The 15,684-nt window shown below is 38.5% G+C and overlaps 2 protein-coding genes across 4 annotated transcripts in view; one reads left to right on the top strand and one right to left on the bottom strand.

Moving 5' to 3' along the window:
• RNMT (RNA guanine-7 methyltransferase) overlaps positions 1–6,734 on the bottom strand; it is a 40,939-nt gene extending 34,205 nt beyond the window's left edge. The window contains exons 1-3 of one of the 2 annotated variants that reach the window (XM_026486319.4): positions 6,664–6,734; positions 3,839–4,300; positions 2,333–2,468 (exon numbers count right to left, since the gene is read on the bottom strand). In XM_026486319.4, the coding sequence (XP_026342104.1) occupies positions 2,333–2,468; positions 3,839–4,258 (556 nt within the window). In that variant the 5' untranslated portion in view covers positions 4,259–4,300; positions 6,664–6,734. The remainder of the gene's footprint in view (positions 1–2,332; positions 2,469–3,838; positions 4,301–6,663) is intronic. The other variant, XM_057305851.1, reaches the window with a different exon arrangement.
• An 89-nt stretch (positions 6,735–6,823) lies between these two features.
• The window catches only part of FAM210A (family with sequence similarity 210 member A), a 38,924-nt gene continuing 30,063 nt past the window's right edge, over positions 6,824–15,684 (top strand). The window contains exon 1 of one of the 2 annotated variants that reach the window (XM_026486343.4): positions 6,824–7,082. The gene's annotated coding sequence lies outside the window, so the exon portion shown is untranslated. The remainder of the gene's footprint in view (positions 7,083–15,684) is intronic. The other variant, XM_026486344.4, reaches the window with a different exon arrangement.

The raw sequence follows: 15,684 nt of genomic DNA on the forward strand, positions 1-15,684 counted from the left end.
TCTCCACGCACAGTGGGGAATCTGTTTGAGGCTTCTCTCTCCCTCTCCCTCTGCCCCTCCCCTCACCCATGCAAGCGCACACACACTCTCTAAATCTTTTTTAAAAACAGCATAACAAATAATATGAAATGAGTAAAAAACTATTGTGAAATTTCTTTATTTCCAGACAGTAAGACTAGTAAGAGGGAAAATCATCATGAAACATTATTCAAAGATATCTTTATCACATTCAAGAATAGTACTCAAGTAGTAACTAAACTGTAACTACCAACAAGAAAGAGAAAATGAATGACAAAGAATGGGCACTGAGAAGAGAAAGGGGAAAAAAGCCAGAGAGGGAGGCTGGCACAGACCACACCAATTACACAGGACCAGAAAGACAGGTGCAGACAGCAAAGCACCCATTCAGAGAGTTTCTGGAACAGCTGAAGGAGGAAAGAATAGCACAAATATGTGGAGAGAAAAATTTTTTGCTAAGTCTGACTTCAGACTTTTTAAAAATGACCTCTCTCCCTGATTATAAAAATAATATAACTAATGATATGAAAAATATAGTTAAACTTAAAACATTTATTCAATGAATAAACACACGAATAAATGACACATCAGAAAAAATACCCTAGAAGTTATCTATATTACTGAGAATGATGAGGAAAAGAAAAAATGAAAAGAAATTAGGACTAGGGTCCATAGATTACCTTAAAAATATAGATTAAAAATGCCATAATACTAACCTTAAAAATAAAAGGGGAAGGGTTGATAAGCTAACATTCAATTACCCTAGCTGAAAACTAGCAGAGACAAAAAAATCATATTTCTGTAATAAAACATGAAATTAAAAACAAAGTGAGATAGAAAATATTAATATGTGTTTGAAATAATGAGCCTAGTTCCTACTCCCAATACTATTCAGAATGAATAATGTATCTTTAAATATCAGTCAATTATTGGGGCGCCTGGGTGGTTCAGTCAATTAAGCATCCCACTCAATTTCGGCTCAGGTCATGGTCTCAGGGTTGTGGAATCGAGCCCTGTATCAGGTTCTGCACTCAGCGGGGAGTCTGCTTGAGATGCTCTCTCCCTCTCCCTCTCCCCCTCCCATTTGTGCTCTTTCTCTCACTCTTGCTCTAAAATAAATAAATAAATCTTAAAAAAAAAAAAAAGTAAATTATTGGGGCGCCTGGCTGGCTCAGTTTGTAAAGCATGTGACTCTTCATTTTGGGATTTTAAGTTTGAGCCCCATGTTGGGTGAAGAGATTATTTTAAAAAACCTTTAAAATAAATAAGTAAAATAAAAATTAGTAAATTATCATCAAAACTAGTAGAAAGTACCCATAATTAGCACTTTATTCTTTCTAGTGTAATCACGAAAGTATTTACACTTTTCCTGAGGCTGGCTTTTTGAAAAACCACCCAAAATCTTAATGTGAAAAACTTCAAAACCCACTGGCTTTTAAAAATTCTCTAAACTCAGGATGCCTGGGTGGCTCAGTCATTGTCTGCCTTCAGCTCAGGTCATGATCCCAGAGTCCTGGGATCAAGTCCCACATCAGGGTCCATGCTCAGCAGGGAGCCTGCTTTTCCCTCTGCCTGCCGCTCCCCCTGCTTGTGTTCTTTCTCTCTCTCTCTCTGACAAATAAATAAATAAAATCTAAAAAAAAAAAATCTCTAAACTCACATAAGGAATCCAACTATTTAATATACTAGATATACAGAGCAATAAATGTATTCTGAGTTTTATTTCCACCACCATATTTCCCCCCATTTTAATTTTAAAGATGAGTTTCCATAAATAAAATGCTGGCTCCAAAAAGCTGAATGTCTTCATCAAGCCTCAAATTAAACTTTATTTCTCCCTAGACACTTTACAAGAAAAACAATTTCAACTGAAAATCACCACATATGACCTTCTGACTCATTAAACGCCTAGAGATGAAAAATCATGACACTGCCCATTTTCTTGACTTAACAAAAGCTGAATACTTAATCCAACATTATGTCACTGTTCCAAAACTATTAGAGTAAACAGAGTAATTATTAAGTATAAAAGGTGCACCCTGCCTTTGAAAGCCTAATTAACTTATGAACTTAGTATCAATTACATTCTCATAAATATCTTATGTAGTCCAAAAGTAAATATAAAAAGAATTATCTTGAAGGTCTAGTTTTAATTTTTGCTACAGTTTTATGAAGTCAAGACTTGATAATTAAATGAATAGGAATTAAAGACTTAATAGTTTAGCATATGAATAATCATTTGGGAAAAAAAAAAAAGAAACATAAGCTGAAATAAAAAACTCCAAACTAGAAATCAAAAATCAATCAATCATACCAATGAGGACGCTTTTCATCCAATTATTAAAGTTTCTTAGGTAAAAAATACGACTTTGGCTACGCTTCTCCAAACCAACTTCCTGCAGTTCATTATAGTGGGCAGCCACTGCTGAACTGTGTCCCTCTTCTAAGTTCTGAAAAGAAGAGAATGGAACAAAATTAAGGATCAGAACATGGCAAAAATAAACCTAAAAGAGCATCTGACCTATATAAGGATAAAATACTAATGAAATTGATAAACTTCAATAAGCAATGTCATTGATGATAGAAATCCTACTAATTATAATCACACATAAGATTTGTTCTCCCCTGTTCCCTATTTTTAAGTACACCTCTTGGTTTAAAATTTTCATCTTGATCTTTCATCTGTATAATTTTGGTGTCAATGTCTTAATAAAACCAGTACTCTTCCAGAGTTCTGATTTATTCAATTCAATAAATGTCAGTCAGTGGATTGGGTTCCTACAAGAGAATAGAATAGGAATAAGTTATATTTATTATATTATTATATAAAATTGATGTAAGCATTAAATGAGATAACACCCACAAAGGAATTATGTTCAGGATCAATGTTTTTGTTTTGTTTTGTTTTGATTTTTCTTTTAATCTATTCCAACAGTTTCCATTTGTGCTACCTACCCAAGACCCCAAGCATTCTGCAAAAATGCCATGGTAGGTAAAAGGCTTCAAATTCCCACACTTCTCTGTTCAACCAAAGTGCTTCATCTTACATATCAGGTTTAATATTTTTACTTGGAAGAAAGGGTTCTGCTGCTAGTGAAGTTTGAAAACTGTGGGTATAATACAAGCTCCTTTCTGTTACAAGGATTCACACCCTACCAATGACAAAAGCCTAGCCTAACACTTTACTCTTCAGGACTGATACCAGGATTTTTACTCATTCACTGAAGTACTCCTTCCATCCAAATTCATATTCTGCCTCAGATTCCTTCATAATATGGTATTCCCAGATGAAAATGACTTGCTGTCCCTTGTTCTATAATATCCATCCTAAATATCAGGCTTAAAATTGTATGTAACTACCCCAGTGAGAAGCTGGAAACAATACAGTTAAAGGAATCACATTAAACCTGGGTGTAATGTTGAAATTTATCTTTTAAGTCATAATCTCTACTATTTCTGACACAAGAAAGTGGTGATGAACACATAATAAAAAAGGAAAAAAAAAAGTATATCAACTGGAACTTAACACTTTTTTTTAAAACACTGAGAAAAGACAAACTATAAAATAAACTAGCTTTCAAGTTTCTAGTCAAATAAGAGTTCTTAAATAACAAAAATTATTTCAATTAGCAGAAGTTTCACCCAAATAAAAGCAACTAAATTACAAGAGTTAAAAGCCTACTCTATCTTTAGACATTATCTGTTACGAACAGAACATTCTTAAGGTTTACGATTACATAAAAAATAGTTATTATTTCACAACTGCTCCACATTTCAATGACACACTCCATTATGAATTAAAAAAATACATTCAACATACTTTTTGCTTTTCAGGAACATCCTCGAGTTCTATTTTTCTCTTTTTCTGTGTGCCATCTCCAGTAGAAGGTTCATCTTTTGGAAAATCATCAGTTTCCATTCTTCTTTTCCTTGAAATGCCCTCATCATCACCAGAACCTTTTTCCTCTGGGACAGTTTCAGCATCAAGTTTTCTTTTCTTGGTTGGAATATCTTCCCCACAACTAGAACTTTCCTTTACAAGATCATCTTCAAATTCCATTCTTCTCTTTTTTGGTGTGTCTACTTGTCCACAGATAGAAGCCTTTTCAGAAAGCCCAGTCCCAGGAGTGGTTGTGTTTTCATTAACACTGAATGAAGACTCTGTTTCCAAATCTATTGACGCTTTTGCCTCCTCAAGAGAGATCTTTTCACACTCCTCTGCTTTTGCAGAATTTTCCATTTTTGATTACTTAAATAGATGGTAAAACTTCATGAACTAACACTGGAATGGCAAAAATTTGATATTACTTGTAAACACTAATGTGGAAACTTTAAAACAATTTTAACCAGAAGCTAGGCATTCAATTTCAGTAATCAACTAGGAGTTTAAAAAAGTCTCATTATAGAGAAAATACTGAAAACATTAACTGATATATGTTTTACATGAATCTCTGGATATGCTAATATGGAAGTACTAATTATAATCCCTAAACATACATACGATCTCATCCATGAAAGTCATTACTGGCATTGAAACTGACAGATGAAGTGGGAGTACTACACAAGCACTAATTCCATTTCTATTCTGATCCTTTCTTTATAGCCTTGGTTCCCAAATTGTAAGCCGGACACTATAACAAACTTGTACAGGCACAGCAGGATATTTTAAAATTTTAAGGGAAATCCTGATATCTGACATCTGGAAGATATCACAAATACAGCTTCAAATAGAGCACGGTTTCAACTGAGTAGATTGCACTACATTCTCTTCAATGATATCAGAACTTTGTGAAGCTGAGATTTTGGTGGCACCAAAGGATATCAACGTGTTTGAAACAGGAAATGAAGTTGGCAATGTCAAATCTGATTTCAAAGCTTGAGAAACTGTACAGTACTCAATGGGTTTACACATCCTATTAGTAAGCACTCATGGTTAACTAAGAATTAAACACAAACATTATTTTTTCCTTTCAACTTGTGTATTATTTTTAAAGTTATTAAGACATAAATACTAAATTCTTTGGACTAAACTACTAAGTGGAACTGTTGGATATTACTTCTGATACTAGTGATACTGAAAAAAAAATTCAGAGACTAAGGGCACCAAGAACAGGAAAAGTCTGGGAACCTACAGTTAACTTCTGAAATCCTTATTTCATAACGGGTGCCAGAATTAGAAAAGTGAAGACATAGCTTTGGACAAGAAGTTGCAAGATTCACTTAATGACTACTAAGTCTCCTTCAAAGGTTCATAGGCCTATGTGTAAAATGGAAGAGAGAGAGAGAGAAGTAAGTGAACTATGGAACAGGAACTTACTAAGTCGTTGGACAATTTTACTACTACAGAGGATCTCAATAAGGCACTATGTGGTTAATCTTCAAGAAACTTACAATCTATATACCACCTTTAAAATGTAGGCTGTATTATTCAAACCAAATGCAGAAGGGAGAGCAAAAGTCCAAAAATTGGTGCGATTCAGCAAATTCAAAACCCGAAAGTTACGAAGAGGTGAGGGAAAAGTCTTTTGAGTGAAGAAATAGAATAAGAAATGAAGTTGCTTAAGGGAATGGGTAAAAACAAGTCACTATAAACCAGGAAGGGTTTCAAGGGATATTAGCTTTCACTACACAAGGTGTAGGTAACAAAATACCAAGACATGACAAACTAAGAAGAACTGAATCAGAGAAAGAAAGAAAAAAAATCACCCAGAAATGTAATTTTCAGAATACCTATTTAAAATGATTATGTAGTAATACTGTCCACCGAATTATCAAATGTCTAGGCAACTCTATTACCACAGATGGGATGTCATAAAACACATAATCGATTCGGTCAGAATAAACCACACAGAATTTCCAAGGACCACAGAAATGGGTAAGAAGGTTAAAAACCGGGCATCAAAGTGCAATAATGAATAAACTCCAAACTAAAGAGAGCTGCCCCTCAGAATCCTCCGAGGAGGAGCTTAGGCTAAAGATTAAACTGACCCAAAGACGGAAATGCATTAAATATCCAAATACGCATTTCGACCTGGCTTTCCAGTCACACCTCTGAGGCAGGCCACGTCTCCATCATTTCAGTTTCTCAAAGCCGTTTCTCAAAGAACGACCGAGTCCCCAGAACCCCTAAGCTTAACCTCAAGCAGGACAACCTCTACACCCTGACCCGCCAGCTAGACGGGGGTCAACTCGGGAGGCCTAAGAGGACGCAACAAAGGCGAGAAGGGAAATCTCCAGCCAAGATCACCCTCTTCCGTCATTGGCGCGGCCTAGCTCTCACTAAACCTCCGGTTCACGTTCCCGATCCGCCGCTCAAGACAACACAGACGCTTCTTCGGATCCGACAATCCCTCCCCCAGCCTGCCTTCTCAGCACCGCTGAGGTGCGGCCTGAGACAAATCTTAGGGCTGCTCCAGACCCCGGCTCTCTCGATCTGAATGAGCAACAGAGCCCGCCGACTCCCACGAGTACTGCCCACTTAGCTTCGGGTTGGGTGCACAATAAACCTCGAGCGGCCGGTACTGAAGGAAGAGAACTAGGGCGAAGCTAGCCCATGTCAGTAGTTGGAGTACCCCTTCTATCACGACGGCGACGGAGGGGCTAAAGACAAAGAAGAATGGCCAGAGTTCCAAACACCACACTTACACCGACACAGCCATCCACGGTTCTGTTTGCGGAACCGGCAGTCGGCGCCACGCGTGTGTTGTTACGCCACTTCCGGGGAGTGGACGGATCACGTGACGCCACCCTCGGCTGCGAGTGGAAGGTCGCTCGACCTTCGCGCCGGAACTACGAGTCCCGTCGTGCCGCGCGCGGGGGCCTGCTGGGGGACGCGCGGAGCCGCACGGGCAGTGGCAAGCACGTTGTTAAGTGGGCGCGGCTGGTGGGCCAGGCGGGTGCTGGTGGGGGGGAGGGGGAGCGAGCGTTCGCCTGAGCCTGGTGAGTTCCCGCACCCTGACCCACGCTTTATCAGGTCACTGTGCTGAGTGACACCGCCGTGGCATCAGAAGAGCTGTCTTTTGGCCTGTGCGGCGAGAACGGCGGTGGCCTCAATCTCCTAAGAGGTAGCCAGGGCCCAAGATCTCTAAGGATCTGCGCGGGGGTGGGGGTCGAGAGGGCACCTTCAACCCGGTGCACGTTGGGGAGCAGAACCAGGGCGCGAACCCGATACTTGCCCCGCGCCCACAGCTCCTTAGGCTACGCCGGGGAATCCGTCGGCGGGGCCAGGATCCTCCACACTCGCCCGCCCGTCACCCCTGGCGGTCGAAAGAGGTCACCCCCCTCCCTTCTCTGGCAGGCATGTGGCTAGGCAAATCCTGTTTGGGGGACTGTTTTTCAGCTTTCTGCTTTGTACCCCTTCACCCTCTGCTCTTCCTTACGTCAGAAGATGGCTGAGGAGGGGCCTGGGAGTCCCCGCCCTCGGAGTTATTTTAAAAATGAGCAACATCTTACTTCGTAGGGACTAGCAGGTCGTTCTTACTGTTGTATTTGGGAATCTCTGTCATGCCTCCCTTCAAGAACGCCATTCTTATCTGTCAGATTCTGGAAAGAGGGGGCAGCCCATCCCTATTCTTGAGAAACGCTAAAGTATTATTACTCTATGTTGGCTCGACTTTCGTATGGGATGGTTGGGGAAGAAAACGCACTTTGTCCATCCGCTCATATTTCCACTAGAGAGTCCAAGGCACTTACTGTACTGAAACTCGGAAGCTCCATAGTTCAGGTCTTTCAACCCGAGACGTAGGGTCAAAACTGTATCTGAACTAAGGTTATTGATGCGTGTACATTTTAATGTTGTTATGCCTCAGCGCCTCTCCACCTTAATGGCGAAAAAACAGCGTGATTAGTTGTACCTTTTATCTTGAATTCTTTACCAAAATTGATCCCATTAAAAGCAGTTTTGAAAAGGGGTTTTACTGGCCTGCCTACTTGTCAGTAGGTAATTTCATTAATGAGACTTCGCGTTGGGAATGGCATTTGCAGCCTGTAGTTTACAATCGAGCCACTTCCAAATTGTGGGCATTAACCTTTCTGAGGTTGTTGACCCTTTATAAACTTTGGACCAAGAATGAGGCCTATTTTTAACAAATGAGAATGAGCCGTCAATTTCAGATGACTGTGCCTGTACTTTTTGTTACATGCAATGAGCTGTGTTGAGAATTTCAGTTCGTGAATATTGACAACTGCAAAGGTGTTAAGTCCTAAAGATTGAATGTGCTGTATATGTATCCATCCAGTAGAACTAAGCGATGACCTAGCACATATTTGCTAGTTCTGATGCTTAAGTTTCTTGAGGTAATTGCTCTTGTAATTTTAGGAAAAATGAATCTAATTTTGACTTTCTAAGACATTCTTTAATTAGATTAAAAGGCTCTTAACTATGTGTTTATATAAACTCCACCATGAATTAATGTCATGCATGAGATATGTAGAGATCACATCTTACGTTTTTTATCAAACTTAACTGAAAGTCATGCAGTTTGAGTTGAGAATAAAACCCTTGAATGTAGCAGTAATGGAAGGAGTGAATGGGCCAGATAAAAATGTTTTAAAATTACCGTTGATGTTATTTTCCCCCATTATTGCTTGAGTAATATCTGGTTTTCTGAAAATTGAATTAAAATAATAGCTGGTATTTTGGTACCTTCTGTGTGCCAGACTAAGTGCTTTACATATTTGAACTTATTTAATTCTTATGTAATCCAGTGGGGTAGTTGCTATGATGATGATGATGAAGATGATGATGATGATGATTTTATAGATGAGGGTTAAGTAAGTTGGCCAAATGAAGCAGCTGGGAAGTAGTGAACTAGGATTTGGACCCAGGCAGGCTGTCTCCAGAGACCAGAATCTATGCTAATAATGAAGCAGTGTCTGCTGGAAGACCAGCCTCAGAACTGGAAGTTGGCTGGCACATAATAGATTTTCAGAAAATTTCCTGATACTTCCTAATGCATGGGTTATTATGTTCAGAGAGGAAATAACTCGATAAAGACGTTATCTTTACTAGAATGTGAGTTCCAACAAGGCAAGGATCATCATTTTGTTCAGTGAGTGCTTTGAACAATGCTTGGCATACCTGGGTGCTTATTGAATGAATGAATTGCCAAGAAAAGTTTTAAAAATTCTTTTTTTTTTTAAAGGACGTACAGGATTTACATCAGTTCATTTATAAAATTTCTTTATGTGCCGTTTTGATTATTTGGCTCATTATTAATCCAGCTGCTTTGGATTCTTCTGGCTTGGATTATACTTTTGTCAGAGAAAATGGGAGTAGTAACTTGTAAGTTTTCTGGTTAAAGTAAAGGTAAGCAACAGATTCAGCAGATACCATCCCGCTTTTTAAGTCATTAGTTTCCAAAGTGACAGCACTCAGAAGTGTAATTTTAAAGTGTGATTTCTGTTGTGCAGTTGAAGATCACATTTTTGAAACATAAAAATTCTTTAAGTGTAGGTAGAATCTTAGAGCTTCCTAAGCATGATGGTGTTCTTGGAGGTAGGAGTGAGGTGGTTTAATGGAAAGTTTGTTTCTCCAGTCTTGGAGGAAGGACTGTTCCTCCAGTCTACTCACCAAAGTGGTCCTACTGGAATTTTACTGCCTTTTTGGAGCCCATAAGATATTCTTGTTCAAAAAGTTTTTGGTATAGTTGAAAGTAAGATTTAGTTGAGAAATCTAACTTCATTATGTGTGATGGTTAATTTTATATGTCAGCTTGACTAGGCTATACTACATAGCTATTTAATCAAACACTAATCTAGGTGTTGTGCTGGTGTTATAAGCTGTGGTTAACATCTGCAATCAGCTCACTTTAAGTAAAGAAGATTACCCTCAATAATGTGGGTGGGCCTCATCCAATCAATTGAAGGCCTGAATTTTAAACTGAAGTGTCTCAAGAAGAAAAAATTCTTCCTCAAGCCTACAGTGTTGATTTCTGCCAGTTTCTAACCTGCACATTTGCTGTACACATTTCGAGTTGCTGACCCCCACGATTTTGTGAGCCAATTCCTTAAAATAAATCTGTATCTATTTAGATAAGTGATCTAGATTTCTAATACATAGACGTAAATATCCATTTACCTAAATATAGATAAACCTAAAGACAGATAGGGATATAGGTATATATTTTTTCCTGTTGGTTTTGTATCTCTGGAGAAACTTGCCTGATTCAGAGTTTGGTGCTGAGTGTGGTTCTAGAGGAACAGATTCTTAATGATGAGTTTTCTGAATTGGTTATGGTGTTCTTGGAATTGGTTCCCTAATCTGATTAATTTTAAAGGCACTAATTAATGACTATTCCCAGTGGCAAAAGGGCACTGATAGCCCATGATATGATGTGGCAATAGAGATTTGCAAAATGCAGAACATTACCATCTTATTCAAGTATTTAAAAGATAAGGTTCTTGATGGGATGATCACATATTTGATGACTGAAAACATTTTTGTCAGATTAACAAGTAAAATGAGACTCACTGGTTGCTGACTGCTAGCTGCTAACTATGCTGGAGGAAGGGGAAAGAAAAGGATGAGCTTAGGTCTTCAGATTCCCAGCTCAAGCTCTGTGTAAATAACCTGAAAGTTTTTATGTCTGCCCTGAAGAAACTCGTCTCCTGTAGATGCAGAGCTGAGACTGCTGAAAACCAAACCCAGAGTCTCATCCTGAAAAATGGTTGAATTGCAATGCAAAATGAATCCCCATCTAACAGAGTATCTGCTGTTAAAATGAGGACGTTGACTGAGAAGGAATGCAGTCCTCAAATTTGGAATGAGTTACTGAACCCCTAAATTTTAATGCATTGTCTTTGCCAGCAAAAGCAGATCTTCCACTCCTCTTTGCGAATTTAACCCTGCTCTGTGTGAAGTACCTGTAATGGCGTTCCTGGAGGTATTTGCCTTGCAAAGATGTAGCGGATTCTCCCTACGAACTATCCCTACTGCTCTTTGCTGCTAGACTCACGTCCTGGCAGGCCCTCAAAGGCAAGCTACAAAGTATGTCCCATGAGGAGGTGTGCTGCACTCTAAAAACCACATGATTTTTTTTTTTTAATACACGTAGAAATCTGGGGTATTTTTGTGGGGTGGGTTATTAAAGGTGTGGGATAATGGTGGAGGGAACATAAAGTTGGACCAGGCCAAAATTATTGATATAGGGACCACTAAACAAAGATTCTGGATTCACTGTTACAGCTTGAGGGATTAGGAAGGGCTTCTGTCTGGTTGGTTGGCTGAAGCTTGGACCAAAAGGTGACCCCATGCTTCATGAAGTTAGAATACCAGACCTGCCTTGGTATACTATAGGGGAAGGGATCCAAAGACCTAGGGAGATTGGAATGGTAGTGTGGATTTATCATGTAAGACCAGCTCACCCGCTCTGGAGGGTCTCACCATGACAGTGAGAAATAAATTATGAGGGGAACCCCAGCATCCATGAAGAACTTTGTGATTGCTCTTCTCTGGGTCAGAAATTACAGCAGGAACTGCTGCCACTGAACTAGGGATCCTTATATACAGTGAGGATAATAGGAAATTGGGCAGCTATTACAGAGGGACCTATTTTCTTAATGGCATATCTTACATGCTGAAGGAAAGAAGCCAGAGGAGAGGGCGGTTGAAGTACAGGAAGGAGAATAGCAGTAGAAAAATACAAGGAAAATGTGGTTGAGCAGAGTCTTGGAAAAGACAGGAAGAGGATAGATTTAGAACACAGGTGGAGGATTGAGTTTCTTTTCTGAGGAAGGAGTTAAGGGATTCTGAAATGGGTGTGGATACACATAACTTTGGAAATGTGAAGGCTGAAGTTGAGAAAATTCACCCCTAATAACTTTGACTCATTTTTAAAGGGAAGAAAGGGATAAGTTCATCTGTGTTGTGGGACCACTGAGTAGTAAACACAATAAATAAATAAATAAATAAATAAATAGGATGTTAGAAGATAACTGCTATGAAAAAAGAAACATATAGAGCAAGATAAGGAAGATTGGGATGTTGGGAAGGGAGGACTGGAAGTGGTATTGTGATTTTAAGTAGGCTAGTCAAGGCATACCTCATGGAATGGACGCCATTTGAAAAAAGACTCATAGGAAGTGAAAGAATTAGCCATGCAGACACCTGGAGAAAGCCTATTCCAAGCAGAGGGAATAGCTAGTGCAAAATTCTTACAGTGGCAATTTTAACATGTTGGAAGAGCTGCAAAGGGGGTCCAGTGTGGCTGGAGCAGAGTGAGAAAAAGAGTAGACGATGCGTTCAGAGAAGAAAAGGGAGGAGATATGTGAGGTATTGTAAATGATTGTCATTACAGACTTAAGCTTTTACTCTAAGAGAAATTGGAGAGTTTTAAACAGGAGAGATACGGTTTTATGTATCTGTTATATTTTATCATTGGCTGAAAATAAAGTATAAGAGGTTTGAAGAGATTGGGAAGGGTGTGGAATGGTCATTGAAAGGAAAGGGAGAGGAAGCTGATTGGACCAGGAACCACTGTAAGATGTCACATAACATTCACAACCTTTCTGAAATAAGATGAGGTACCCTCAGTGTATGCTGGGTGCTAATTCACTCAATTGTGTGATTTTTGTTAGTGCTCAGCTACGAGATATAGTTGCAGGAAAAACAGATAGTTGGACTAGCTCAGGATTAGATTTTGTGGGCTGGTGTTTACAGATGAACAAAGTAGTAATTCAAATAATGCACTGGAGAATTGAGGCTGGTTAAAGACTTCTGAATGAAACCAGGAGGAGCTGTAAGATTTGAAAGAAAAAGGAAGGTAGGGTAGAGAAAGGTCCTGTGGAACTAGAGTCCAGAGAGTAAAGGAATGAAGGCTATAAGTAGAAGAGGCTGCAGAGAGTGCGATAGCATAGTTTTAGGATTTCAGTTGTGGAGAAATATCAGATGACTTCAAGGTGGAATGCATTGCTAAAGAAGCTGGGGTTTTGGGGTCACCCAAATGGAATAATGTTAAAACTTTAAATGAAGAAAGAATATGAACTTGGTTTGGCCAGGTCAACAGATGAGAAGGTAAAGAAGGAAAACTAGGACTGATTATTGTTATAGCATACTAAATGCTAGATACTTAATATATCTTATCTCATTTCATCATCATAAATACTATAGTATGAAAGTGTAATTAACCCCACTTTAAGGTTGAGGAAAAAGGCTAAATAAAATAATGCCAGAAAGGGTTGGAGCTCAGATCTTTCTGACTGCAAAGCCTTCCTTTTCCCATTGCAATGTAATAACACAATGTAATAACACAAAAAAAGGGGATGGAGGTGGAACCACGTAGATTGTGGACCAGTGTTACCATTAGAGACCACCATGGCTTGCCTTATAAAATTTAGATCCTCTGAAAAGACAAAAAGACATAAAAATTTTGTGTAAATGAATATATTTATGTAGTAATTTTGGAAAAATCATTGATTTTCTATACAAATGATACATTTGACATTTAAGACTGCTCTGGAAATCAGTGAATTATTAATGAAATTCCTTGGGAATTCACTAGAGGGCATAACTTAACCTTTCCTGAAGATTAAGAATTTAACAATGGCTCCATCATTGCCACAGCTTGTCTATGTTGTGCAATTTTTGTATTAGAAAGCTCAAAAGCAGAATAGGTTGAAGGAGGTGGATTATATAATAGAAGTTAAATTGAAGGGGTCAGATTTGTTAAGGAGTAGGAAAATAACAGCCCAGAAAGTACTACAAACTTGCATGCGTTTACTTTTTCTAAGCATCAGTCAAGGTGTGATTAAAGCAGATTGAAATGAATAAATTAGACTCAATCTGTTGAAAGAAGAAAATTTGAATTTCTCCCATTTGGTGGTAATTGAGAGAGTTTGTATAACTAGAGGCAATTCTTTTCTTCACTTATCCCTTTTATTATGTTCCAACCTAATGAGTTCTACAATTTATCCCTTCCTCATACCTGTGGTTCAAGTTAAAGCTATACTAAATATCAGTTGTATTTGGCAAGGCCACAGTGTACTTAAAAAAAAAAAAAGTTAGTGGATATGATTTTTTAGAGAAGTTTAGGTTTACAGAAACATGGAACAGAGATAGTACGGAGAATTCCCGTATTATTCACCCCTACCCCCAGTTTCCCCTGCTATTAACATCTGGTGATAGTGTTGTACGTTTGTTAGAATTGAAGTACTGGTATTGATACATTATTAGCTAGTGTACAGAGTTTGCATTAGGGTTCACTCATTGTGTTGTACAGTTCTGTGGGTTTCGACAAACGTATGACATTTATCCGCCATTATAGGATCATATAGAATGTTTTGCTGCCCTATAAAGGCCCCGTGCTCCCCGTGCTTAATCATCTCTTCCCTTCCCCGCCCTGCAGCCTCTGGAAACCACTGCTATTTTTACTGTCTCTGTAGTTTTGTCATTTCCAGAATGTCATATAGTTGGAATCATGGAGTATATAGCCCTTTCAGACTGACTTCTTTCACTTAGCAACATGTTTCCCTCCATGTTTTTTCATGGTTTCATAGATAATTTCTTTTTATCAAGAAATAATATTCCTTTGTATGGTGGTACCTCAGTGTGCTTATCCATTCACCTATTCAAAGACTTCTTGGTTGTTTCCAGTTTGGGGCAATTATGGATAAAGCTGCTATAAACGCTTGTGTGCAGGTTTTTGTGTAGGCTTTTCAGTTTATTTGGGTAAGTACCTAGGAGTGCTATTGCTGGAGCATACGGTAAGCCTACGTTTAGCTGTCTTTGAAACTGCCAAACTGTCTTTCACATTGCCTATTACCATTTTGCATTCCCACTAACAATGGGACTGTATCAGTGTATCAGTGTTCCTGTTCCACATCCCCACCAGCATTTGGTGTTAGTGTTTTGGATACTAGTTATTCTAATACATGTGTAGTGGTATCTCATTGTTTTAATTTGCAACTCCCTAGTGACAAATGATGTTGAGCATCTTTTTTTAAATTGAGATATAATTGACATATAACATTATTAGTTTCAAGCGTACAACATAACGATTCAGCATCTATTACCACATATGTCTTTCTCCCTAGCTCTGGCAACCATCAATCTGTTCTCTATACCTGTGAATTCAGATTTCTTTTTTTTTTTTTTTAAGATTCCACATATAAATGACATCATATAGTATTTATCTTTTTCTGTCTGATATTTCATTTAGCATAATGCCATTAAGGTCCATCCATGCTGTTGAAAATGGCAAAATTTTATTCTTTTTATGGCTGAATAATATTCCATTGTATTTATAGACCACATTTTTTAAATCCATTCATCCATTGGTGGACACTGTAGGTTGTTTCTATGTCTTGGCTCTTGTAAATAATGCTGCAGTGAACATGGAGGTGCATATATCTTTTTGAGTTAGTGGGTTTTTTCCCCCTTTGGATGAATACCCAGAAGTGGAATTACTGGACTGTATGGTAGTTCTGTTTTTTGAGGAACTTCCATACTGTTTCCCATTGTGGCTACACCAATTTACATCCCCACCAACTATGCACAGCACTTTTCTCCACATTCTCGACAACACTTGTTTCTTTTTCTTTTTTTTAATAGCCATTTTCACAGGGGTGAGGTGTTTTAGCATCTTTTCAGATGTTTATTTGCTATCTGTGTATCTTCTTTAGTGAGATGTCTGTTCATTTTGTAATTGTTGAGTTTAAAGAATTCTTTTT

This window comes from Ursus arctos, unplaced genomic scaffold (assembly GCF_023065955.2).
Source record: "Ursus arctos isolate Adak ecotype North America unplaced genomic scaffold, UrsArc2.0 scaffold_34, whole genome shotgun sequence".
Classification (NCBI taxonomy): Eukaryota; Metazoa; Chordata; class Mammalia; order Carnivora; family Ursidae; genus Ursus; species Ursus arctos.